Here is a 23,841-nt window from a genome sequence, read left to right on the forward strand (position 1 = left end):
TACAAAGGGCCTTTCCTTCAATTAACTTTCCACAATTTGCCCCTTGCCTTTCCAAGGACTACGAGAACTTGCCTCCAGTTGCAGGTCCGAATCCTCTATCTCAGGAGCCTGATAAAGTGGCGAGGTTCCTTGGGCTGTCTCAAGAGTTGTCCTCTTGGCAAACCACTAGGGATGGATTTTCTCCAGTTCATGCCCATCCAAAGAGGCGGCCCCATTCCTATTTAAAGGAGGACTAAAAGCTAAAATGAAAGTTGGTATTAATTATATATCTGAAAAGCGGAATGGAGGATTGGAATATCCAATTTTGGAAGTGTTAAGTAAAATATACTTTTGATGATTTAACCATGTAATTAATAGAAAATTTTACTTTGTGTTTACTGTACCCCTCAAAAGGTTTAAAAGGTTGGGCATTAGATTTTTTTGCACTGGCACCATCAGAAATTTGGAGGCGCTTTGAGTCAATATGATCTGGTCTTGTCCAGCTATAGTCTGATGGCAGACTCTTTCAGATCATCCTCAGAGACCATTTCTTTCTGTATCACAAGGTGGTCGCACAGCGAGGCATCCAGATCTGGACTGTGCAAGTCCAGAGAGTCTCCAGGTGTCATGTTCGCCGTTGCGATGTTCGATGTACGTCGTAACGTTTCTCATGCCATGGTGCTGACGCGCGTTCCAGTTGGGAGGGAGCTGCTGGGAGACCTTGTACCAGGCTGTCTATCTGTTTCCATGGGGATGGAATGTGTTTGGATTATCACTGGTGTTCAAGGTCTTTTTACCCGTTGATTAGCAGAACTCGTTAGGGGCACCTGGGATGGGGAACTTGAAACGGTTGTACGGGGAGAGGGCTTACATTCGCACCAAGGGTTTTTAGTTTGTATTTGGCGCGCTTCTGCTCCTTCTCAGCTTTCTTTGTACTTGCACACTATTCTTAAATAAACCAGATTTGATTCAAGCCCTTGCTTGTGAGTCTGAGTGTGTTTAGGATAGGCAACCATTACATAAAGCTGAGAATCTTTGTAATTCCCGTTAACTCCTTCCAAGGATATTCCTTGCGAGGAAATTAGTTAGCAATGACCGAATCAAGACCAACATCCGAGGGGCTGGAACCGCAAGCTGGTCCAGCACCGAAGAGCCCCCTTCCCCCCGACCTTTCATTCTACCCGAGGGGCTCCAGCTCACGCCCTGAACTGGGGGGATCCAGTGATGAGGGTGAACCCAAGGAGGCGGCGGCTGGGACTTCCGAAGTATCGGTTCCCCTTGACTCCTGAGGGAGAGTCGACCAAAGTGGCCCCAGAGAAATGACCGGACACCCGACGAGGGGAAGGATCACTGACCCCCAAGAGGGTAAGGAGGCTGGAGGCGAAGGTGGAGTCGATGGAAGACCTGCTGAAAACCCTGTCGATCGTGATGGGTGACCAGGGAAGCCACGATGAGAGTCCTCGATCTCCACAGCCCTCCTCCCCCCCTCCTAGCGGACTGCAGCTGGTACGAGGCCAGAGGAGACATCACGACGGAGCCTCACCACAGAGAGGGTCCGCTGGGGTGTCCTGGGCCCCTACAGCTCCAACCGCACCTGGGTCCCCTCCAACCGGGAAGGTGGCAAAGGACTTTGCTGTCAAATTTGATGGAGACCCCACCAAACTTTCCTTTTTCCTAACCAACACGAAGAACTACATGAAGCAATACGGTTCGTGCTTCACCTCCGAAGAGGCTAAGATATCGGCCATCACCCCTAAGCTGAAGGGCAGAGCAGCAGACTGGTAAGTCCAACTGACGGAAGCAGACGCTCCTGAGCTCGGGTTATTCGATGACTTCATGTTCGCTTTGAAGCTGTTCTCTGAAGACCCCCTAGCCAAAGCCAGGGCTAAGGAGGTGCTCAAGGAGCTCACCCAAGGACCCGGTTCAGTGGCTGATTATGCCCTTGAATTCAAAGCTTTGGTGGGCAAGGTTCCCGACTGGTCCCAATCAACACTCATCGAGAGATTCAAAGAAGGGCTCAACCGAGACGTCCTCAGGTGGGAGCTGGGCAGAGATGATCCGGAGTCCCTGTACGAGTGGATCTGCCTGGCCGGAAAGACTGAGCATGCTCAGCACACCTACATGCAGACCCATCGAACCGAGAAGGCAACAACCCTATCGCCGGACCCCGGAGCGGAGCAACAGCTCCCCCACTGAGCCACCGAGCTGGGGACGAGGAGAAGGATCACCGCTATGTGCGAGGGCAGTGCCTCCGTTGTGGGAAAGGAGGCCATCGAGCCGCTGAGTGCCCGAAGCTCAAGTCTGGAGAGCGGACAACAAAAGCCCCGGCTAAATCGCCCCAACTGTCACACCAAACGACTGCAGCCAAAGGTGCCACTGATCTGGAAGAAGCCCTGTATCTCTATGCAGAGGTTGAAGAGGATGCAAAAGAGCTGGCGGGAAACACCAGCCACCTGCCCTGAACGGTGCCCTGGGGCAGGTGGAGGAAGATGGGCGTGAGGACACTATGGTGAGTGCTGATTGCCCCACCCTGGCAGTGAAAGTGAAGCTGGGCTCCCACACCCGAACCACAGAAGTTTGGGCTCTGGTTGACTCTGGGTGTTTGAGAGGCCTCATCCACCCAGATCTAGTGACTGCCCTAGACCTGCCCAGTTTCCCTCTCCAGCAGTCTTTAATTTTTACCCAGCTAGACGGGTCAACAGTGCGAGGGGGTCCAGCAACTCATTTCACTGGGACTGTAGCAATGCAAATGGGCAGCCACAAAGAGACTTTAAAATTCATCATTGCCCCTGTGGGCGATCCCATGGTAATTCTAGGGATCCCTTGGCTAACTTGGCGAAACCCCTACATAAACTGGCAGCACTGAACCCTTACCTTTAGCAATGGGTTTTACCAAGCCCCTCCAGTGGGGAGACCCTTAGGTGGGGGGGGAGCCAGGGCTGCAATTGCAGCGCCACGCTCCATCTTACCACAGCTTGAAGGGCTGCCAGACCGCTACCGAGACTTTGCAGACATTTTTGGGGAAATGGAGGCAGACCAGCTACCACCCCATCGTAAAACTGACTGTGCAATCGAGTTGCTCCCCAACACGCAACTGCCTAAACCGAAAATTTACCCAATGACCAAGAAAGAACTAGAGGCACTGTGTGAGTTAATTGACAAAAACCTGGCACGTGAATTCATTGAAACTGCCAATTCCCCAGTGGGCATGCCTGTGCTCTTCCGGGAAAAGAAAGACGGCACCCTCAGACTCTGTACAGACTACCGGGGGTTAAATTCAGTCTCGCTATGCAACAAATATCCTTTGCTTCTAATAAAAGACATGTTAGCCCATCTATCAAAAGGGAAAATTTTCTCTAAACTCGACCTCCGTGAAGCCTACTTTCGCATATGCATATGGGCTGGAGACGAGTGGAAAACCGCTTTTAATTGCCCATTGGGCTCCTTCCAGTACAAGGTCCTCCCATTCGGCTTAGCTGGCGCACCTGGAGTTTTCATGCAACTGATTAATGAAGTGCTACATGATCACTTATTTAAGGGGGTCCTGGTCTATTTAGACAATGTATTGATCTACACTGAAACTGAGGAGGAGCATGAACGCCTTCTTAAGCAGGTGTTAGAAAAGCTGAGGGCAGCCAAGCTGTATGCCAAACTGTCCAAATGTGAATTTCACAAAACCCAACTAGAGTATTTGGGCTATCGGGTCTCTGTCAAGGGGATCGAGATGGACCCTGAGAAAATTAGGGCCATCTTAAATTGGGAACGCCCTCGCACCCAATGCCAGCTAAAAAGTTTTCTGGGATTCAGTAACTATTACCTCCAGTTCATCCAGGGGTTCGCTGAAATTGCCTGGCCCCTTACTGACCTGCTTCGCACAAAAGGGTTGGGGGAAACCCATAAGGTAAAACACCCTCGGGCAGTGCTGAATTGGACTCCAGAATGCCAAGCTGCATTCGAGAAACTAAAGACTTTCTTTACTGCAGAACCCATTCTGAAGCACCCTGATCCTGAACGCCACTTTGTTGTCCAAGTAGATGCCTCTGACTTTTCTACTGGGGCTATATTGCTGCAAAAGGACTCTAACGACATCCTGAAACCCTGCGCTTATCTGTCCAGGAAATTTTCTGAGACTGAGCGCCGGTGGCATGTTTGGGAAAAGGAAGCTTTTGCTGTCAAAGCTGCTTTAGAAACGTGGCGCCACCTCCTTGAAGGGGCTGCCTACCCATTCGAGGTTTGGACGGACCACAGGAATTTGGAGGCTCTCTGCACCCCCCACCGCCTCAGCCCCAAACAAATTCGCTGGGCTCAATTTTTCAGTCGGTTTAACTTCCAACTGAAGTTCATACCCAGCAAGAAAAACTTCCTCGGGGACACTTTGTCCCACTTGCCGCAAGACTTTGACCACACCCCTCAAGTAATTGGCACTGTTAGCTCTTCACCATAATTGGGACTGGCTGCCATCACCTGAAGCCAAACCCGTGCTCCACCTACACAGAGCACCACCCCAACTCCACCCCGCAAGCAGCCGCTCCCTTGTCAATTACAATCAGACTTTTTACAAGCAGTGAAATCTGACACTTGGTTGCTGGCTAATCGAGACAAGGTTTCCTTTAAGGATGATCTCGCATGGCTCGGCCACCACATTTATGTGCCTGAAACTTTACGAGCTTCAGTCTTGCAATGCTCCCATGACGATAAACTGGTGGGCCATTTCGGGTTCGTCAAAACCCTGCATTTGGTGCGCCGCCAATTCTGGTGGCCCTCGCTACGGCAGGATGTCAAGGACTATGTTGCCTTTTGCCCTGTCTGTGCCATGTCCAAACGGATGGTGGGAAAACCACAGGGTCTTCTCCAACCTGTTGCTCACCCATCTCGTCCCTGGGCTGAGATCTCTATGGACTTGATCGTTGACCTTCCACCCAGTCAAAAGAAAACTGTCATTTGGGTGGTCAAGGACTTTTTCTCCAAACAAGCCCATTTCATTCCATGTGCCTCCTTGCCATCCACTCAGCAGCTGGCTCGACTCTTTCTATGCCACATCTACTGTCTCCACGGTTGCCCCTCCCGTTTGGTGACCAACTGCGGGACACAATTTACCTCCCAATTTTGGCGGGCTGTTTTGAAACTCATTACACCAAACAGGTGTTGTCAATGGCGTCACATCTGGAGACGGACAGATCTACTGAGATTCTTAACTTCACCCTGGAGCAATTTCTTCACTCCTACACCAACTATCATCAGGACAATTGGGTCGAACTTCTACCCTTTGCCGAAGTTGCCTACAACAACGCCGTTCACCAGAGCACTGGGCAGACCCCTTTTTGAGTTGTTTTCAGCCAGGACTTTGTTCCCATTCCTGAGTTACCTCAAACCCCCGCCCCCCCAACCTCCTGCTCAGCTTATGATTGAGCTGTGCAGCTGGCTGCCTCCTGGCTGATCATTCGGCAGGCTCTGGACGATGCCCAGGCTTCCTACAAACGTCACGCTGACAAACACCATTCTCCCCAACACACCTTTCAGGTTGGGGATCTGCTTTACCTCTCCACAAAGTTCATCAAATCCCCTCAGCCTTCAAAGAAGCTTGCCCCTAAATTCATAGGGCCATTCCGCATTGTGGCTCTCATCAATCCTGTTACTGTCAAACTGGACTTGCCTCATAATTTAAGACATTTGCACCCTGTTTTCCATTGCAGCTTGCTCAAACTGGCTTGCTCCTCCGCTCACTGGCTTCCCCAGCCTCCTCCCCCTCCACCCATCATGCTTGATGGGTAGCAGCATTTTGAAATCAGAGAGGTCATCGACTCCCGCAAGCTTGGCAACTCCCTGCAGTACCTAGTCCGCTGGAAGCACTTCCCCCACCCTGAGTGGGTGCCTGCTCGACACGTCAATGCTCCTGATTTAGTTCGCCGCTTTCACCTTGCTTATCCTCTCAAGCCTGTGGCTTGACTGTACCTTTCACCATTGTTAATTTTCTTGTGCTTTGCTTTCTTTTGGGGGGTGGTATGTCATGTTCGCCATTGCGATGTTTGATTTACATCGTAACGTTTCGCATGCCATGATGCTGATGCGCGTTCCGGTTGGGAGGGAGCTGCTGGGAGACCTTGTACCAGGCTGTCTATCTGTTTTCTTGGGCATGGAATGTGTTTGGGTTATCACTGGTGTTCAAGGTCTTTTTACCCGTTGATTAGCAGAACTCGTTAGGGGCACCTGGGATGGGGAACTTGAAACGGTTGTATGGGGGGAGGGCTTACATTCGCACCGAGGGTTTTTAGTTTGTATTTGGCGCACTTCTGCTCCTTCTCAGCTTTCTTTGTACTTGCACACTATTCTTAGATAAACCAGATTTGATTCAAGCCCTTGCTTGTGAGTCTGAGTGTGTTTAGGATAGGCAACCATTACACCAGGTGCCGGCAAAGAAGTAGTATTCAATACCTTTTTGGTCCTCCAAATGTCTGCAGCCCAGATATGAGAGGTCTCCTCATATTTCATGTTTCTTTGCATTATCAACCTTAATTCCAGGGACCTCAGAAAAACTCTCAAGGTTTCTGAGAAATCAGGCTGCTCCGAGTCAGCTCCATGACATTACAGAGCGTATTCTTCTGAACTATGAACAAAGACTATTGCTTTACTGTTTGCATTTTTGAAATAGACGCTTTACTACTGCTTTAGTTGAAATGTTCTGGGTTTATATTTATACTTGTGGCTTTCCTATCTCTGAAATATAAATATTTGGAACAGATAAGTTCCAAGATCCAGACCAGGATTTTGGAATGTCCTGAGAAGCAATTTGGCAAATGAAGAATTAGCATGGGAGGGAAGGGCAGGTTCAGAATGTGGCAGAACACAGAAGGAAAAGCAGGAGGATGGCAGCCATCTGGGAAGTTCTCACTGCTCTGCTGGTGGGATTTCTGATCCTGGATTTCATCAAGCTGCTCTGGTCAAGCAGGCATTACCCTCCTGGGCCTATTCCACTCCCTTTCATTGGTGGACTCTGGCGCATTGGGACCAAGTTTTCCAAGGATTCTTTCATTAAGGTACCCCCTTCTAAGTCACTATGCCGCAGAAGCTAAGGGTGAGCAATTATGGGATTGATCAGAATAAGAACATTGTTTCCACCATGCAGTGCCTGAAAACCGACTGCTTTGTTGCATATCTTACAAATGTTTGGGTATTGACCACACTTGAGATAATGTACGCCATGGTGAGAGGTCAGGTCAAATGACTCTTCTCACAAGGGCATGATTCAATCATAGAACAGAGTTGAGTTCCAAAAATATAACAAGGCTGGCAAGTTGGAGGTCTTTAAAGGCCAGACATATGGACAGAAGGAGGAGTAATTAACTGCTGCTACTGATTAGCTGTAACTGGATGCTTTCCACAGCCTTGCTGATATGCTCTCCTGCTTTCTATTCAGGAGAAAAGTAGGTTAACCTAAAGGGGACTGTCCCCAGAACCTTCATTTATTTCCCACTTGATTTTAGATTTAGTTATCCAATTTAGTTATCCAACTACCTATTCAACTTGTATGCAGAACACATCAGGCGACAAGCTGGCCTTGAGGAATCCAAGGCTGGAGTTAAAATCTCTGGAAGAAAGATGAACAATCTCAGATATGCAGATGATACCACTTTGATGGCTGAAAGTGAAGAGGAACTGAGGAGCCTTATGATGAAGGTGAAAGAAGAAAGTGCAAAAGCTGGTTTGCAGCTAAACCTCAAAAAAACCAAGATTATGGCAACCAGCTTGATTGATAACTGGCAAATAGAGGGAGAAAATGTAGAAGCAGTGAAAGACTTTGTATTCCTAGGTGCAAAGATTACTGCAGATGCTGACTGCAGTCAGGAAATCAGAAGACGCTTAATCCTTGGGAGAAGAGCAATGACAAATCTCGATAAAATAGTTAAGAGCAGAGACATCACACTGACAACAAAGGCCCGCATAGTTAAAGCAATGGTGTTCCCTGTAGTAACATATGGCTGCGAGAGCTGGACCATAAGGAAGGCTGAGCGAAGGAAGATCGATGCTTTTGAACTGTGGTGTTGGAGAAAAATTCTGAGAGTGCCTTGGACTGCAAGAAGATCCAACCAGTCCATCCTCCAGGAAATAAAGCCAGACTGCTCACTTGAGGGAATGATATTAAAGGCCAAACTGAAATACTTTGGCCACATAATGAGAAGACAGGACACCCTGGAGAAGATGCTGATGCTGGGGAGAGTGGAAGGCAAAAGGAAGAGGGGCCGACCAAGGGCAAGATGGATGGATGACATTCTAGAGGTGACGGACTCGTCCCTGGGGGAGCTGGGGGTGTTGACGACCGACAGGAAGCTCTGGCGTGGCCTGGTCCATGAAGTCACGAAGAGTCGGAAGCGACTAAACGAATAAACAACAATCCAACTTGTCAGGCCTTGTTATATTTTGGCCATAGGATTATCAGTCCCCTTTGAGATTGATATGACCATGGGGGGAAAAACCCAGATACAACCATGAGAAGGACTGAAGCAGGAAGGAGCTCTGTGAACCTGCATTCAAGCTCAGAAGCACGTTCGGGGGGGGGGGGAGGCCAATGCTCTCAGTCCTCTTCATGAAAAAAGCCGTCAAAACTCCTGTACTGAGCACGGCTTGTTCTGACCCAACTACCAATTTCCCAAGTGGTCGATAATCTTCTGAAACAATTTTGCAGATGCTGCCACCTAGAAATTGTCTAGATGACTGCAGGTTGGAATCTCCTGATCAATTCCTACCTGGGGATCAAGGGTATTTCTCTTTCATGCATCCCAGTACACTTAAACGGGTTAGGGAAGCAGGGAAGGGACCGAAACAGATTAGAGAGGAAATCCCAATTATTCTATGAAGCTGTTCTTTACTCTGCCTTCTAATCCAAGGCTGCCCAGAAATACGCCCTTTTTGATCACAGGGGAGATGGGATAGTAATTCTGGCTCCCCTCTCTCATGAAAAGGCGATGGAGGAACATGTTAACTTAATCTGCCTGCTTTGATGTCACAGATGTTTTCTCTTTTTTGCCCCAAATGTCAGCTGGGAAAGCAATATGGAGACATTTACACTGTGTGGGTGTGGCATCATCCTGTGGTAGTTATTTCTGGATTTCGTGCCATGAAAGAAAGCTTGATCGACCATTCAGAAGATTTTGCTGATCGACCCCTTTCAACTTTTCTTTTAGCAATATGTAAAGGTAAAGGTAAGTTCTTCTGAAGACCAAGGTATTTTGTTGCCATTTAACTAGGGAAATGTAAAGAACAGGAGAACATTTGTCTCCCACATTAAGTTCAAGCATGGAGAGGCTCAAGGGACCATTTGAATGGGACTTGCCTCCAGATGTTTTTTCCCAGGATGTGAAATTGTGCTTCGTAGCCATGTTATTTGGTTCTAAGATGGTTCTATTATCTTTTAGACAGTGTGAAAGCGAGAGGTCCCCTGTGCAAACACTGAGTCACGTCTGAGCCTTTGGGGGGATGCTGCTTTCGTGACTACAGTGGGGTGATCTGCCATTCAGCCAAAATCACCAAGCAGTTGCAGCCATCCTGCTTCAAGGCTAAGGAAGTGCCCACGTGGAAAATGTGTTTTGTTCTGAGCCTGAGACAAAACTGCCCCGCTTGAAATCTTCTGTCAAAAGGTCCATCAGAATAAAGCTCAGAATGACTGGAATGTTTTGTGCCCATCTTACAAGAAAACCCTTGAAACGTAGAAATCTTGTTGGAGCTTGGAATGCCCAGGATGGCCATTTCACGCTCAAAAGGTTTGCATTTGATACCTTTGGCACACTGCTGTAGCTTCTCTACATTCTTGTACCCCAGGATAGCTGGTGAGGCCAGCCTAATAATCCTGTGCAAATCATTCAGTGAGGAGGGCCAAGCGGAGTGCCCTTCGAGATCCATCAGGAGTGCCCTCCTGGAGCCAGGTAGATTCAGAGGGATGCTCTGCTCAAGCTTCCTTATAGAACGACTTGCACAAGCCTATCAAGCTGCAACATGAATCCAAAGACAATACAGGTGACATAAATTCCTTTTGGTAAAGGTCTTGTGAACGCTCTGTACTTTGAGGAACTATTGAAAGGAAGACGTCTTCTCTCTGAAAGAGAGAAGTGTGGTGGTAAAAGGTCACCCCCCTCACATGTGAGTGCATTTACAACCAACCTTATAAGATGCTCTCCCCCCCCCCCGCCTCCGTACATGTGAACTTCTTAAAGTGCCCTTGCAATAAAACTTCCACAGCAAGCGGAATTGACCTGTACTGGCACCAGGGGCACCAACCAGACAGGAACCAGTGGCCGAATACCATGTCTCAGAGGTGGTATAGCTGACCTGGTAGGAAGTGATAAATAATAAGAAGGTCATCCAAATGGGTTTATCCCAAACATTCCAGCGTCATGCTGTAATTTACACTGTGTCTGCCTTTTACTTTGTTGTGTCTTTGTGATGTAGTAGTAGTGCCCTGTGGAACAGGGACCTCACCCCTGGAGGGAGCAGGCATTTTTTCCCTCCTGGGACCCAGAGTTTTGCTGCTGCCTGGGAAGGAAGGTTCAAACAGCCCCACCCTCTCCTTCATTGGAGAGTTTGCTTTACAAAAAGGGAACGGAAAGGAGGCAGGTGTGTGGGTGTGCCAAGGAAAAGCGTCAAGGCCAGAGGACCGCAGAGACTCCTCGGGAAAGAGAAAGTCCAACCCCAAGGCACGCGCCTCAGCAGCGGTCTTCAGAAGGCAGAGAAAACGTCCGTTCTTGGAGTGGAAGACTCCTGAGAGGCAGAGCTGAGAGACCGGGGAGGGAAAGGCCCGACCAGACTCGGCAAACCAAGCCCAGCCACTGCCTGCAGCAGCCCAGGGGCAGAGCCCGACAAACCTGCTCCAGAAACAGAGGACTGAGTGCTGCGGTGGGGAGAAAAGCCCGTTCGCAAGTCTGTCAGGGGGTGAAATGGGTTTCCACATGCAAACGGACCGAGATTGGCTACAAAAGCCAAAGACCTGGGGGGGAGGAAAGATCTAAAGAGCTACGGAAACAGTGCTGCCAACGTAGGAATAGGGGCATAGAAAGAGAACATGCAGGTAGAAGTTTATAGATCCAATAAGAATGGAAATAGCTGTAAACTTATAGTAATAGGAGGGTGTTAGTATACTGTAAGATGGGAGTTTAATTTTGTACAACAAAACCGTTTTGCGAGGGAAAAACAAATACTGTCTTTGTGTCTGTGTTCTGTACCATATGAAGAAAAACCCTAACATGCACAAACCATCGAGGCTAAGCTGTTGCCCTGTATACATCTGCTTATTCTCATTGCTTTGTTTCCTTGTGCTTCTATTTTGGCCACAACAGAAGTGACTCTTTTGTATGTATAGGTGTGTGAGCGGGTCTGGGAAAGAGTGCAAAGGAGGCTCAGCATAAATGGGTTACGAGAAGCGTCCGATAGCCATCTAGCCGCCTCTGACGCTGCAGTTGTTATTTGTTCAACTTGTAAGTCGTGCTTCTGGGGCTTCTTTAAAGTATGAATCTCACCTTGATTCCTCAGGGATTGCATTTGCAAATGGTCACACCTGGAAACAGCAGAGACGTTTTTCCCTCAGCGCTCTACGCAAGCTGGGGCTGGGGAAGAATCGCATGCAGCACAGAATAGAAGAGGAGGCCCTTCGGCTGGTGGAGATCTTTGCACGCACAAAGGGTAGGAAAAGTCGGACAAAGATGATGGTACGGAGATTGGGACAAAGTTGCATGATTCAACTCCTTTTTTCCAGTTCCTACTTTCATTCATTCCTCCATTCAGTTTAGGCATCGCCCATCTCCATAACAACCCTGGGCAGCTCACAACATGAAACAAAATAACAAATATACAATCGGACTAAAAACGTGAAACGTGAATCCAGCCCACACCAACAAATGTGTATCAGACACCCAGCAAGAGGCTCTCACTGGCTTAGCCCAAGGCCTGGAGAAGGTCTCTAAGGCCTTCTGGAATGCTATTAAGATGACTGTGAATAATTTCATTTACAGGGCAGCCAACGGATCCTTCACCATTCATCAGCAATTCAGTCTGTAATTTGATTTCCCTTTTGAGTTTTGGATACCGGTTTTCCCATGAAGACGCAAAGTTCCAGTCAGCAATGCAAGACCTTAGTAATTACATGAAATTCGGAGGCTCCACCTTCTTATTGGTGAGTGATCATTTTCTTTCTTATTGAGTCTCTAAGTCTCTTATTAACACTCTGAAGACCACCGTACTAAAGCAGTTGGTACATGTAGACAAGTAGACCAAAGTTGTAATTTACCCAGATACTTGGGCTAATTCTAGTGTTAAGGCCAATGCTACGGTCTCTTCTTTGGAGGAAAAAAAGTGTCCAATATTAGGTCCATGTTGCTTTCCAGAGTAAAATTGTTCCTGCTTGTTTATTTTATTAATTCCTTATTTTTCACCTGTAATGTAAAGACAGTCCATGGTCATAGGCCACCTGCATGCCAGCCTCTCCTCACTTGCCACTAAAATTTTGTCACAGGGCCACAGTGGAAAGATCGGAAACCAACTCTTTTTAGATTTGGAGCCAAGATTGGAAATTCTATGTTTGTGACTATGCAAGTGTGGTGGAGGTTGAAGGCATTGGCCGAGGCCCAAGGACAGCAGGTTGAAGTTCACCTCCTGATATGGCAGCTCATTGGAAGATTTGAGATCAGCCTCTTTTTCAGCTAATTTATCTGACAGCTTGACTGTTGTGGGGAAAAATGGGAGGACGGACTGCTAGGTATGCTAACTTAACCTCCTGGAGGAAAGGCAGCGTAGAAATCTAACAAATAAATAAACAATACTATTGATAGTAAGACACAGAGCAGAGTTTCAGAAGGGGGAGGGCAGTTCTTTAGATATTCTGGCCAAAGTCAGAACTGAGGGACTTTGGAGGTCCACACCTATTTTTGAATAGAATCTAGAAAATAGTTAACCAGTAAAAATGGCACCAGCATATCCTAAATTCTGTGGAGCCCCAGTGAAACTGCACTTCTGGACCAATTAAATGATCTAGGTGGCCCTTAAAGTCTATTCACCAATCCAGGGAGTTAGACCACTAGGACATGGATGTAACTACAACTTAAGTCAGTGTGATGTTTCTTTCAAAGAGTTCATCTGGCAAGAGGTGTAAAGTTCTTCTTGTTACTGCTGCCATTCAACATCCAATCTACTACTGGGCAAAATGTTATGACCACTATAAGAATGTTTTGCTGCCCTTTGGTAGCCATCTTGGTTATACAGCCCAGATCTGGGAGCCCTAATATGACTTGACTTTTCTCATCAGGGAGTTGATAGGATTTTGTTTTTACTTCCCCTGTAGCTGTACGAATTGTTTCCATGGCTAATGAAATATCTCCCAGGGCTTCATCAGAAGGTCCTAGCATCCTTGGAGAGAGGTATGTTACTTGTAAAAGAGGAGATGGAGAAGCACAAGCAAGATTTGGCCCTGCGTGAGCCACAGGATTTCGTAGATCTCTATCTTCTCCAGATAGAGCAGGTAAGGTGCCCTTTGGGAATTTTACTCATGCCAAGAGGATTTTCTGAGCCTTCGAGAACTATTCAGTCAAAACTATTTAGTTCTTTGCCCGTATTAAAGTCTGCCCAGTTATTTATTTATAGACACACACGCAGAGTTCTCTTAAGTTCAGTGTTAATACTATCATTAATACTATCACCGGAACTCTGCTTCACGTGTCAGGAAATCCTGATAGGACTAATACAGGTAGTCCTCACTTAACAACCATTCATGTAGTGACAGTTCAGACTTACAACGGTGTTAAAAAAACAACTCACGGCCGGTTTTCACACTTAAGACCGTAGCAGCGTTCCTGTGGTCATGCGATCATGATTTGGGTGCTTGGCAACTGGTTCTCATTTATGACCGTTGCAGCATCACATGGTCATGTGATCACCATTTTCGACCTTCCCGGCCAGTTTCTGGCAAGCAAAATCGATGGGGAACGGCATGATTTGCTTGGGGACCACATGGTTTGCTTAACGGTTACGGTGATTTGCTTAACAACCACCACAAAAAAGGTCGTAAAATCGGGTTGGATTCGCTTAATGACCACTTTGCTTAGCAACCGAAAGTCTGGTCCCAGTTGTGGTTGTTAAGCAAGGACTACCTGTATTCTCATTTCAACCAACTGAACGTTTTGAATGATGGGTCCCATACTTCTTGTTTTAAATTAAGAAAACTACATCAGCTAACATCTTGGGGAAAATTCAAACAGTACAACCAGCAGATGAGGTGCTGTAAGAAATGGGCTAGACTGGCTTCACTGAAAGTGCTCTGGCACTGTTCCTAACTGGAAGTGTTCTGAACTTAAACCTTTTCTTATTCAAAAAAATTGGCACACCTCTACTTGATCCCAATACCTACAAGAGCGTCATGGATGGATGGATGGACGGACAGACGGACCATCTGTTTAGAAATCCCTATTAAAAGTCGTAACATATATGATCAAAAGAACTTACTTTGGTTTCATGGCTTCTTGTTGTAAATTAATTAAAAGATCAGAACCAAGTATTCAAAAACACCCTGAACCAGCTGTTTAATGTCATGACGTAAAGGTAGCACAATAATCAGATAATCTGCAGTGTGACCTGTACATGTTAAAGAGGGATGTACATTCTGTTTTGAGAATGGAACATTACAGAGAACTGCAGAGCATTCTGTTCCTTCTCCAGTCCATGCTAACCTGGCAGTTCCAGATGGTTCAGTGATTTCCTGAAGTTAATCTTTGACCTAGAAGCAATCCAGGGCGTTCCACATGGGTTTCACTGCTGAAACAATCCTGTGTCATTTTGTACACCATGAACTACTTCCAGTGTAGAGGATTCTCCTCTGGAAATTAGCTTCTATTGTGGATCACAACAGCTGGATCAGCATGATCTAGAGAGAAAGTGGAAAGTTCGAGCTTTCTCTGGGATGTTCCATTCCTGAAAAAATTGTTTTTGCACATACCTAATTTTAATTAAGAGAGCCAGTTCAGTGTAGTGGTTAAGGCATCAGGCTAGAAACCAGGAGACTGTGAGTTCTAGTCCTACCTTGGGCACAAAGCGAACTGGGTGATTGTTGGCCAGTCTCTCTCAGTCTTAGGAAGTAGGCAATGGCAAATCACTTCTGAAATCTTGCCAAGAAAACTGCAGGGACTTGCCCAGGCAGTCACCAGGAGTCAAGACTGACTTGAAGGCACCAAAATAATGCATAATTCTAACTAAAATCTACCCCGTTGTTAGAAACAGAGTGAGCCCAACTCTACCTTTAATTACGAAAACATGGCTCATTGCATTTTGGAATTCTTTGCTGCTGGGACAGACACAACAGGAAGTTCTCTGCAATGGGCTCTGTTGCTCATGGTGGCTTATCCAGATATCCAAGGTAAGAGGAAGGGTAGTTCTGGCTGATCTAGGAAATAAGACTGAATAAACAGTCATAGAGGTGAATGTCCCTCATGCCCAGCCTCACCCTGAAGGATGCACCATCATATCTGCTCAGGGAATCCCCAATTCCGGGGGATTGCCCATTTTCCTGAAGATCTTGATGAGATGATGGGAGGGGGGATCTATATGTTTCTTGTTCTCTCGATACCTTTTAAGAAAGCCATGCATGGTGACAATGATCCAGCTGATCTTGGATCAGATCTAGAGGTTCCATGAAAAGGCCTTTTCTCTTCTGGCCACCATCCTTCACCCATTGAACAGGGGCATCCGGAGAAGGTTTCAGGTGAACGTCTCAGGGTCCTGGTAAATAGATATGGAAAATAGGCTGGCCCCCTAGAACGGCCCTTTAGACTCAGATTCCTATAGAATTTCTCAGTCCATCTGGATTCTATCACATTTTATATTTTTACTGTCTATTTTTATTTTTATTTATTGGTTTTATAATTGTATTGAATTTTAACTTTGTTTTTATTGTAAACCGCCCAAAGTCCCTCCTTTGGGGGGAGATGGGCGGTGATAAAATTTAATATATAAATAAATATAAATAAAAGTCTGTGCAAAGGTCTTACCTCCTGAGGTTCATCACAGCACATGGTTTTTAATATGTCTAAATGTATAGATATAATGAAACACCTATTGAGCCTCTGGAGTAAGATTAATGCCATTGAAAGACTTATTACATCCAGACTAACAGATATCTAAGAGTGATTCCAATGTTAATTCCCATGGGAGAGTTCATGTAGATATCTCACTTAATGAGAATGTTTTTATGGAAGGCTAAAGCCCCTAGAATATCTCTGGCCAATTGCTTCTGTTATGTGGATGGTGGTTTTAGCCCACTAGCTTTTCACGTACAGCGCTGGGCCTTTATCTTAACGTCTATATTTTGTCTGGAATGAAATTTATTATGCTTATTTTTTTTCCCTTGGGCACATTTGGAAAGCAAATATGTATCACCTCTGGAAAACTGATGGGTCCAGGTATTAAAAAATGTGAAATACCCTTATCATTTAGAAAGGACATGAATTCATCAGACAATATTGTCTTGGGTTAATTGGCCTCCTCACAGAATGTTTAAAAGGGATAGACATTAGACTTCTTATGTTGGCAATGTAAGACATTTGAAGGTTCTTTAACTCACATAGTTTGGTCTTGCTGTGTTGTAGCTTTCAACTTACATATTAGTACAATATTGGGAAGAATGTTTAAGGATCTCAATGTGATATTGAATTATATTCCTACATTCATTGTATTGGATTCATCTTCTTATGAAGAGCTTTAATTTATGGAACTTAGGATGCCACAGAAGGGATAATCCTACATAACTGAAAAGAAAGTGATTCTCCTGTTTTTAAATAATGATCCAGACTATGAGTTTGTTGTTTCCTTTTGAAGTGTAATAAAAATGAAAAAGCTAAAAAGGAAGTTTTTTCTTTTTCTTTCTTTCTATTTCCTTTTCACTTACTCATTACTTTTCTTTATTTTCTTTACTTCCTCTTCAAAATTTGTATTGTTTTTATCTCGTTAAAAATTCTTTAATAAATGTATAGAAAAAGAAGTGTAATACAAATGAGAGGGTGACACATTATGTTACTACGTGCTCCAGATTTAATGAAAAACTCAACAATTGAATCAATTCCAGATAAGAATTTACTTATGGATTTGTTGTTGTGTTCAGTTCATTTAACTATGTAATAGTTAAGTGTATTAAACACAATAAAATAAGGTATTAAATACGATCACAATTGATTGTAGACCTCTTTGATTTGTATTTTACTATTTAACAATAAAATATTTTTAATCCAAAAAGGCTTTAAATATGGGTTGAGAGAAGTGAGATATGAAAATTAAATGTTAAGCCCTAAGAAAATACCCCATGCCATTTCATCACATATATTGCCCAAAACGATATTAGTGGTTCCTTGGATCCATGTTCTGGTACACGGGATCTCACCAGGTTGATACCTTGTAGTAGCATTATGCAGTGGGAAAGGATTGTAGAGATCATCTCCTCTAACACCCTCTACGACAGAGTGGTTTATTTGAGCTGAAACACAGCAATGTCCTTTTCTACCATTTCACCCAGATAAAGTCTACAACGAGATGGAAGCTGTTTTGGGTTCCTCTAACTCAATCTGCTATGAAGATCGGTGGAAACTCCCTTACACACATGCTGTGGTTCATGAAATTCTACGTTCAAAATATGTCTTACTTGTTGGTAGTCCCAGGCAAACAAAGAAAAATGTAAACCCATGTGGTCTTCCTATTCCAAAGGTAAGAGAGATGGTGATGGCTTAATTCCTGAGAAATGAGCGCCAGAGGGTGCCATTTTATGACATAAATCCTTAGAAGAATATCTTGTGTTATGCAAAGCCTTAGAGGCACAGATCCCTTTCACACTAAAAAAATCTAAGGAACAAGGAACTTGTAATTTATGTATATGCTTACAATCAATCGCCCATACCATACATCCTTTCTGGTGTTCATGCAGAAGTATCTAAAATCATATTCGCAGTGTAATTATTTTGATGGCTATCGAGAAGGAACGAGTCCCACTGTGAAGATTAGCAGTGTTGGATTACACCCTAAGATTAGTGTCATGTTAGTCAAAGACAAAATCTGAGGGACTCATCCAGATGCTTCTTTGTCGATTGTCTTCCCTTCAGGGAACTTTCATTATTCCCAGTTTCCACTCTGTTCTTCTGGATCCCAAGCAATGGGAGAGCCCTGAAGAATTCAATCCAAGTCATTTTCTGGACAAGGATGGAAATTTTATGACTAGAGAAGAATTTGTGGCATTTGGAGCAGGTAAACCCTGAATCGTTTTCTTAGTGTTTAGTGACTGGCTTGAAAAAGGATTGAGGATCAAAGTGATGGAACATCCATGATTGGGAACAGTTTAGAAAGGAAAAATCTGGGAGGAGGTTTTGGTCATTTCCTTCTGTGCTGTTTTGAAATCCAGTTTCCTGCCCTCTCTTTTAGAGCAAATGGCACCTCTGGAGGTGCCCTTGCGTTTGGGAAACTGATTCTTCCAGGAAAAGGGTGAAGGGTCTCTCCTCCAGTACCAAAGTCCAGAATTGAATCAGCTGCCTTTCCATGTTGCCCTGTTTTTAAAGAAGTGACATTGCATACCTCACTCTGTCTTACGTAGCTGTATCTAAGTTGTTTGGGAAAACAGAAAAAAGATACGTACAGCATTCTGGGTTGTGCTGTGGGGTATCTCTCAGTAGCTGCTCATATAACCCACCAGAGTTAATGCTGGACAAGATGAGAGATTGAAAATGGAGCCATAGAATCACATGGTCTTGTTTCTAATCGGATAGTTGATCCTGGAAGGGGATGCCTAAGAGTGATTTCTCCGTCCCGTGTCAGTTAAGCGATGTGGCTCCAGTCTTGACCATTGTGCCGTTTCCTATGTTGGTTCTCACATTGTTTTACTTTGTATGGATGTTTCCCTGCCCAAAGAGCTGTAATGATTTAGTGTTCTAGAGCCAACAAAATAACACATGCTGTGATTGCAGTTTTTCTACCTAGATCGGAACTAAGCTGCCATTAGCCTACAGGGTGGGGTCATTGCTCACAAAGGAAATTTACAAGAATTTAAGCTGATTCACAACTTGGGAATTTGGCACCGAGAAAGGGAGCATCTGAGGCCCCCAAAATGTGGAAGCACGAAGCAATTGTTTGCTCCAACTCCTGCGCCCTCTCCCCATTTCCATCTTATCGTTATTTATTTTTTATCCTCCGTATCTTGGGCCTCGACAGATGCCAGGACTGCCCCCACAGTGATTGGTAGAGTTTGCCATGAGACTGTGTTCTTTGGATCAAAGCTAGTCCTTCCCTTGCTGTTTTTCTGTTATTTCCTTTGCAGGGTCTCGTGTATGTTTGGGGAAAAATTTCGTCAGAGCTGAGTTTTTCCTTTTCTTTACCAACCTGCTGAGGACCTTCCAATTCCAGCTGCCAGAAGGAGCGAAAGAACTCAGTCAGGAACCGGTAGTGGGATTCATCTTACATCCTCAACCTTTTAAGCTCTGTGCTATTCCTCGCTGCAGGTCAACCTAAAATAGAGGAAAATTAAGATAGGGTGTGAACATCATTTCTGTGGCTTTTAAAATGATTCCCAGTTTCTCAGTCATTCCGTTTCCTTTCCTATGAGGTTCTGCCTTAACTTGCTCTACGCTCAAACTCGCTCTGTCCTAAAGGATCTCCTGTCTGTCTGAAACCAGATCCATCCTGCAACCCCTTGCTTGCTTTTGTTCACAGGTGATGAATGTTGGCAGAAGAAGGAAGTGGGGTGGTTTTGCAAGGAGGCACCACAGATGGAAGAGTTATGAGCACCATGTCCACCACGGGATGGCAAAAGGTCAAGGCAGTGATTGCTGCCATGTAATCCAAGCCCTATTTTATGTGCAAGGTGGCTTCATGATCAGAGCCCTGCCCCGTTTGTATCTGCATTATGTAACGTGTCTAAAGAAGGGAGGGGCTTTGACTGCCTGCCCACAGCCGCCATCTTGGCCTTTCTGACCACCCCCCCGATGCCCCCAGCTGTGAGGGGATGCAAAAAATGAGAAATGGTGGTAGTGATGTACCTCTTCCACTGGTACACCACCCAGAGTCATAAATCATGAGGTTGGTGGCTAAATTAAATTAAATTAAATTAAAATACACCAGCATTTTCGAGAAGGAAATAATCCTAAAGTGAAAAGGGGATGACTTTTGGTGAGGAAGATGAAAGCTTGAGAACTTGGAATGGTTTGGAGGAAAAGTTAGCCTTTCTGCAGTAGCTTCCCTTTTGCTTGCTTCTAATTAAGAAAACCCTAATTACTTTTGCATTTCTATGTCTTTCTCTCTGCTTTAAACCTGCCATAGATGCTAGCGGCCGAGACGGCTACAGTAAGGGGCTAAATGTGACCCGCTGCCTCCCACAAGGGCTCCTAGGAGCGGCTTGTATATCACCCTAAGCCACAGCTTAGCTTCATGTTTCCCGCTGTGGTAAACAGGAGTCCCTCCGCTAGGAGGAGATGGGCAGTGACACATTTGATAGATAAATCAAATAAATCAAATAAATCAAATAAACAAATAAATAAAGTCCGGCCCTGCTGGGGCATGGTCTGAGCGAGCAGAGCTCGCCTTTCGTTCTCAGCGGTCACTGTGCGCCCACGCTTGGTGAAGCAATCGCTGCATATGTCTAAGCAAGCAAATCTGCCAGGAGCTGTTGGCTAAAATATCACATTCAGACTGGAGGATTCCATGCATCAAGGGACGAGGACAGAGAGTTATATTCAGCCTGCTCGTTTTCAAATAAATTGTTGTTGCTCCTGCTGCTGCTGTTATTATTAATATTCTAGAGCAGCCATCACTGGCTAGGGAATCCTGGGAGTTGAAGTCTGCACACCTTCAGGTGGCCGAGGTGGAGAAACGCTGCCCTGGAGGCATCCAGGTCGGCCAGAGTGGCGGCCAGAGCTGTACTAAATAGATCTCTTGCCTGATTCAGGCCAGTTTCTCTTGGCAACTCACCATCTGCACAAAACCACCGGTTTGGTTCTCATTCCTCCTTGAGGGTATAAGTGTAAGGGTCGCCTCGTCGTGAATAACTCGCAGACGCTGAGTTACGAAAACAGTCTCTGGGTTTATTCAGAACAGGCACAATCCAGGTAAAAAGCCGAGAGTAGCGCGGAATTCTAACAGGTTCAGTTATATTACCTTGTATCCGCCAGTGTTCCTCCCCCCCGCCATTGCTCCGCCCTCTTTCCCGGAATTCCTTAATTGGTCATGTCCGGGCCGTTGGTCTGTGACTGCGCATGTCTTGACCTCGCCCTGCCTGTCTCTGCCCTGCTCGTTGTCGGGACAATGGCGTCGATGGTTGAGTGCCTGCTCGGCCCTTCTAAGGTATTTCCAGGCTATTGCTTTCTATTGTCCCACTAACTACTTCTCCTTTATGACAATGCTTCCTTTTGTCATGTGGGTGCTGCCACGTTTTGCCCCATGGCAGTGCACTCGTGACAATAAGGTGCCACAGGAAACGCCGGATAGGAATCTTCATGGAATGAGATGTGGGTTCAAGATTTTATTTTTGCCCCATAAATTCTGAAACAGCTTTGGATCAGGACACCTAGCAGATCTTCTCCCCAGTATAGATCCAGTTAATCACTAAAATCACAGGGGGGGGGGCTCATTTTGCTTGTGCCCCAACTTTCATATTGCCGTTTTGAAAAGCAGACTTTCTCAGCAGGAGCATCCAATTTCTCTCCTCCTTTTCTCCCTGATAGTGTGATTTTATTTGCTGGTGCTAATTTTAATGGTGAACCATATTTTTAGGAGTTTTAGTATGAGAAGGTCACATCCTAATGTATTCAACAAACCAGCTAACAGAGGAATAAAAATGAAAAACTGATTCAAAGTCTGCACACACTGGGATTAGGTGCTCATGAAAAAACGGTATCCTGGAACAAGGTCGACGTGCTTTCCCGGCCCAGCCGTTCTCTCTGACGGACCACGGGCGACTTTCTACGTGCCTCTAAGAATTACCTCTCAGGCTGATAAGCAGTGGCATTGGGAGGGGTGTGGGTCAAAAACTGCAAGAAGGCAGGTGCTAATTTCTAGAATTTCTTTTAAGAATTGTTCCTCTTGAGGCATGTATCGTGACCACACAGGACCTCTTCTCTCTCTCTTGTCCGTGAGACTTAATGCCTTGTTTTTATTTCTTTGTTTGTTTATGCAACTTGGAGGCCGTTTGACTCCCGATGGCTTTCAGTGGTAAAAGCAGGAAAGCAATGAGAGAGTGTGAGAGGTAAAGATTTTAACGTGTCAATAAGTTCAAGCCAGTGAGCAAAAGCAACGCCATGTTGAATACTTAAACCAACACGAAGTCAGGAGGAGATAGTGGGGAAAACCCATCCAATGATAAGGGCTAAATTCATCACTTATCATGGCAATGGCTAAACTCATCATCTGGTAATGGCTAAACCCATCAGGGCAACGGCTAAACACATCACCTAATGCGATAATGGTTTAAAGCAAAGGCGGCCGGAAGATTGTAAGTCTGAGAGTAGCCAGCCAATGGGGAAACGGATAAAGAGGAGCGACGGGACAGGAAAATGTATAAAAATAAACTTGAAATATTGTATGGGGTGGCTTTTCCTTTGGACACGTGGCCTCGTGCTCCTGGGAAGTCCACCACGCTTTGCAAACCGTAGAAGCTCAGAGAGAGAGCAAAATAAAGTCCTTTTCTATTTCTAAACTCAAAGGCTGTTGGAGTCTAATTTGTTTCGGGTTTTGTCGCTAACAAGAGTAAGAACCTAGATCGTGTGCATACAGAAGGACATTCTTCATGTTCTTGGGAAAAGCTCCCACCAATGCTAGTTCAGAACATAAACCAACTGGCAGAGCACCAGCGGTGTATACGGGTGAACCTCCTGATCTGTAGGAAGACTTGCAAGATGGATGTCCCACTAAGTACCTACGGAGACTGGCTCCAATAACAGAATCTTCCTTCATGGGCTGGTCCATGAAGTCACGAAGAGTCAGAAGCAACTGAATGAATAACCAACAAAATTCCCAGTAGTTACATATGGCTGCGAGAGCTGGATCATAAGGAAGGCTGAGAGAAGGAAGATCGATGCTTTTGAACTGTGGTGTTGGAGGAGAATCCTGAGAGTGCCTTGGACTGCAAGAGGATCAAACCGGTCCATCCTCCACGAAATAAAGCCAGACTGCTCACTTGAGGGAATGATATTAAAGGCCAAACTGAAATACTTTGGCCACATAATGAGAAGACAGGACACCCTGGAGAAGATGCTGATGCTGGAGAGAGTGGAAGGCAAAAGGAAGAGGGGCCGACCAAGGGCAAGGTGGATGGATGATATTCTAGAGGTGACGGACTCACCCCTGGGGGAGCTGGGGGTGTTGACGACCGACAGGAAGCTCTGGTTTGATCTCCTTGCAGTCCAAGGCACTCTCAGAATTTTCCTCCAACACCACAGTTCCAAAGTACCAATCTTCCTTCGCTCAGCCTTCCTTATGGTCCAGCTCTCGCAGCCATATGTTACTACGGGGAACACCATTGCTTTAACTATGCGGACCTTTGTTGTCAGTGTGATGTCTCTGCTCTTGACTATTTTATGGAGATTGGTCATTGCTCTTCTCCCAAGGATTAAGCGTCTTCTGATTTCCTGACTGCAGTCAGCATCTGCAGTAATCTTTGCACCTAGAAATACAAAGTCTTTCACTGCTTCTACATTTTTTCCCTCTATTTGCCAGTTATCAATCAAGCTGGTTGCCATAATCTTGGTTTTTTTGAGGTTTAGCTGCAAGCCAGCTTTTGCACTTTCTTCTTTCACCTTCATCATAAGGCTCCTTGGTTCTTCTTTGCTTTCAGCCATCAAAGTGGTATCATCTGCATATCTGAGATTGTTA

The 23,841-nt window shown here is 45.5% G+C and overlaps 1 protein-coding gene across 1 annotated transcript; it reads left to right on the forward strand.

Annotated features, from left to right (window-relative positions):
- Positions 1-6,828: 6,828 nt before the first annotated feature.
- Positions 6,829-22,631, forward strand: LOC134499597 (cytochrome P450 2C70-like). Its single transcript, XM_063306315.1, has 9 exons — positions 6,829-7,013; positions 9,014-9,176; positions 11,497-11,646; positions 11,976-12,136; positions 13,301-13,477; positions 15,223-15,364; positions 17,513-17,700; positions 18,093-18,234; positions 19,298-22,631. The coding sequence occupies exons 1-9, from the start codon at positions 6,843-6,845 to the stop codon at positions 19,486-19,488; spliced, it is 1,485 nt and encodes a 494-aa protein (XP_063162385.1). The 5' UTR covers positions 6,829-6,842; the 3' UTR covers positions 19,489-22,631.
- Positions 22,632-23,841: the final 1,210 nt, after the last annotated feature.

Source organism: Candoia aspera, chromosome 6 (assembly GCF_035149785.1).
Source record: "Candoia aspera isolate rCanAsp1 chromosome 6, rCanAsp1.hap2, whole genome shotgun sequence".
In the NCBI taxonomy this organism is placed as follows: domain Eukaryota; kingdom Metazoa; phylum Chordata; class Lepidosauria; order Squamata; family Boidae; genus Candoia; species Candoia aspera.